The sequence below is a fragment of the Lycium barbarum genome, chromosome 4 (assembly GCF_019175385.1).
Source record: "Lycium barbarum isolate Lr01 chromosome 4, ASM1917538v2, whole genome shotgun sequence".
NCBI classification, from domain to species: domain Eukaryota; kingdom Viridiplantae; phylum Streptophyta; class Magnoliopsida; order Solanales; family Solanaceae; genus Lycium; species Lycium barbarum.
The window spans coordinates 96,923,080-96,926,178 of NC_083340.1; the positions used below are offsets into that span (position 1 = coordinate 96,923,080).

A 3,099-nucleotide genomic window follows, 5' to 3' on the forward strand; every position below is an offset into this window, starting at 1 on the left:
TCTCTCTTACTTTTTCAGCGTTTTGAGGTCAAACAAGGATGAATCCGTTAATGGGGTTTGTCTTGATCAATTTTTGAATCAAGGTTTCTCATTGGTTTGATCAGTGCTCAACGGATAGATCTGATTTGGGTTTGAATCTAACCCTTTGTTTGATTTTCCCAATCAATCCGCACTGCACGTTGATAATTCTGAGTAAGCAAGACTAAAAAATGGACTTGTGCCACATCGATGCGGCTAGGGTTTCAAGGATTTGGGGGTTTCTATATAAATGGACCTTAATTTACAAAAAAAAGGGGAAGATAAGATATATTCACATAAAAAACTCGATACTAGGGTTTTTAACGAGTAACTGACATTTTTTTTTTTTTTTTTTTTTTTTTTTTTTTTTTTTTTTTAATCCAAAGTCTATCAAAAATCCATAAATAAAAGTACCAGCTCAAAGGTTCTGATAAACCGGTTGTCCAACAAATACCAAACTGAACCAAAATGCAAGAGCGATTTTCTAAGTGAAGAAAATCCAGAAGTAAAATCACACTAGAAACGAACTAGTATTTGTTGGTGAAGCAAACGGGATATTTTTTAACTTAAGAAACCAGACCATCATTGAGTGACAATGAAGCCAACTGATCAGCAGGATTGCTGGACTGCTGCTGAGGAACATTCCTCAGAACCTCCATCGCCTCTGCAACCTTGGCTTTCAGGGCTTCAGGAGACTCAAGCAAGTGCAATACCTCTGTCTGGTCCATCTCCAAAAGCATACCAGTCACCTTGGCTGCTGTTTCTGGCTCAAGCTGTTCGACCAAGGGATACAAATTTTCGCCGAGCATCGTCCTTTGCTCTGTTGGAGAAGCGTTAGCCAGAGCAGTAGCCAAAGCCCCAACTGGAATTGGTTGAGCAACTCCTGCATCACGCACAGGCATGCCACCCATATCATATGGGACAGAGAACATGCCACCACCGACGCCTGGAAAGCCAGCATCAGGAAGGCCACGTCCTGGAGGATATCGATACCCACGCCCCCTCGGAAACATCTGGTGCTGCATCAGTGGAACTGGCTGCTGGCCTTGCTGCAATGGAACAGCACCTCCACGTCGGCCACCCGGACGTTGGCCTTGCTGCCCTTGCTGAACCATGGGCATAAAGAAATTCGGCATAGGTCCCCCACCAGGCCTCATTCCAGGTACAAGTTGCTGCTGATATCCAAAACCAGCTTGTGGGGGAAGCATGGATGGTGGTGGCTGGCCATAGAATATTTGTTGACCTAGACCAGGACCGCCAGGAGGGTACATAGGCATTCGAGGAGCGACTGAAGATGCCATTCCGATTGGACGCATCTGAGAAAACTGAGCCTGTAACCTTGCTCTTCTCTCTTCTTTGCGTTGCGCAAGGGCAACATACAGAGGCTTGCTAACGATCATCTTTCCATTCATCTCTGAGAGCGCTCTTGAAGCCTCTTCAGGGGTTGAGAATGCAACAAATCCTGATCCTTTGCTTACCCCACTAGGATCTCTCATAACCTTGCATGAAGTGATTGTGCCAAATGGAGCGAACAATTCCTTGAGCTTGTCATCACTAATGCTGTCATCTAAATTTTTAATGTATAGATTTAAACCTTGTGATTTATCAACTGCCTCCTTGGCACTTTGCTCAAATCGATGTTTCAATTCCATTTCCCTCTCTGATTTCTTCTGAGCTCTTCCTACAAACCACTCTTTGTTATCAAATTTGTGACCATTCAGAGCTTCAACAGCTCTAGCAGCATCTTCAGCATTCTCAAAGTTGACAAATCCAAAGGACCTGGAGTTTCCATTTTCATCCTTCATAATTGCGACGCTAGTAATAGCACCAAATTCACCAAAGGTTTTCTCGAGATCTTCTTCTGATGTTGCTTCAGATAAATTTTTCACGAATACATTGGTAAATCTTGTCTTATCCACAGCCATATCTCTTTCTTGCTTACGAACGAAGGGTCCAACATATACTTGCTTATCATTCAGCAGCATACCATTCAGTTTCTCAATAGCTTTTTGGGCAGCATCCTCACTGTCATACTGCACAAACCCATACCCCTTGGACTGACCTGATGAATCCACAGCTACCTTACAAGATAGAATGTTTCCAAATGCAGAAAATGTATCATGTAGTGCTTTGTGGTCAATTGCCTTGTCCAGATTCTTAATAAATATGTTCGCAGTGCCACTTCTTCGTACAGTTGGGTCTCGGTTTAAGTACATTATCCTGATGGGCTTTCCATTGAGAGGAGTAAAGTTAAGCACTTCCAAAGCCCTTGCAGCATCTTGTGGGTTGCCATAATTGACATAACCATAACCGAGGGAACGTTGACTAGTCAAATCCCTACAAACCCTAACAGAAACAACTTGTCCTAACTGATTAAACAGATCATACAGCTGTGAATCAGTCACATTCACATCAAGGTCACCCACATACAGTGACGTCACAAACTGGTTAGGGTTTGCATTCCCACCCTGTTGTCCCTGTGCCTGCTGCTGCACCTGAACCTGCGCCATCACAATTCAACACCAAAAAAAAAAAAAAAAAAAACAATAATTTTCTTTTTTCTTATTTTTTTTTTCTGACTTCCCTCTCCTCTTTTTATTCGCAGATACAACAAAATCTCATACAAATAAATAAAAAAAAGTCGATATCTATCGAACTCGATGAGATTGAGAAATTTAGATACTGAAACCCGAAACCCTAGAAATTTTGATATTTTTTCCGATAGATTTTCTTTTTTGCTTTTTTTTGTTTTTTTATAATTTAGATAAAGAGAGGAGAGGGAAGGTGGATAAGTCGGAGCTCCGACGAGAAACGGATCGCCGCCGGCGAGACCGAAAAAGGGTAAAAAAAAAAAAAATAGTAGTAACTGACATTAGAATTGGACACTTAGTTGAATTTACTTAGTCTTTATCGAGTAATAGTCTAATTTTTGATTTTTTTATTTGTGGCTGAGTTCGTGTGGTGGAGGAGCAAGAAGATCTCCAACTCCATTCTCGACAAAGGGCTGCACCTAGAAAAGGTAATTGCTTATCCTTTCTATTTTCATTTCTTGTTATTTATGTGGTTAGGTGTTTAGAATAG

General features: G+C 41.5%; 1 protein-coding gene across 1 annotated transcript; it reads right to left on the minus strand.

Annotated features, from left to right (window-relative positions):
- Positions 1-406: 406 nt before the first annotated feature.
- On the minus strand, positions 407-2,864 carry LOC132636151 (polyadenylate-binding protein 8-like). Its single transcript, XM_060352857.1, has one exon. It carries the CDS (start codon positions 2,526-2,528, stop codon positions 585-587), a length of 1,944 nt encoding a protein of 647 aa, XP_060208840.1. The 5' UTR covers positions 2,529-2,864; the 3' UTR covers positions 407-584.
- Positions 2,865-3,099: the final 235 nt, after the last annotated feature.

Excerpts from the sequence above, each read along its gene's own strand:
- LOC132636151 (XM_060352857.1), bottom strand. The coding sequence starts at position 2,528 with ATGGCGCAGGTTCAGGTGCAGCAGCAGGCACAGGGACAACAGGGTGGG.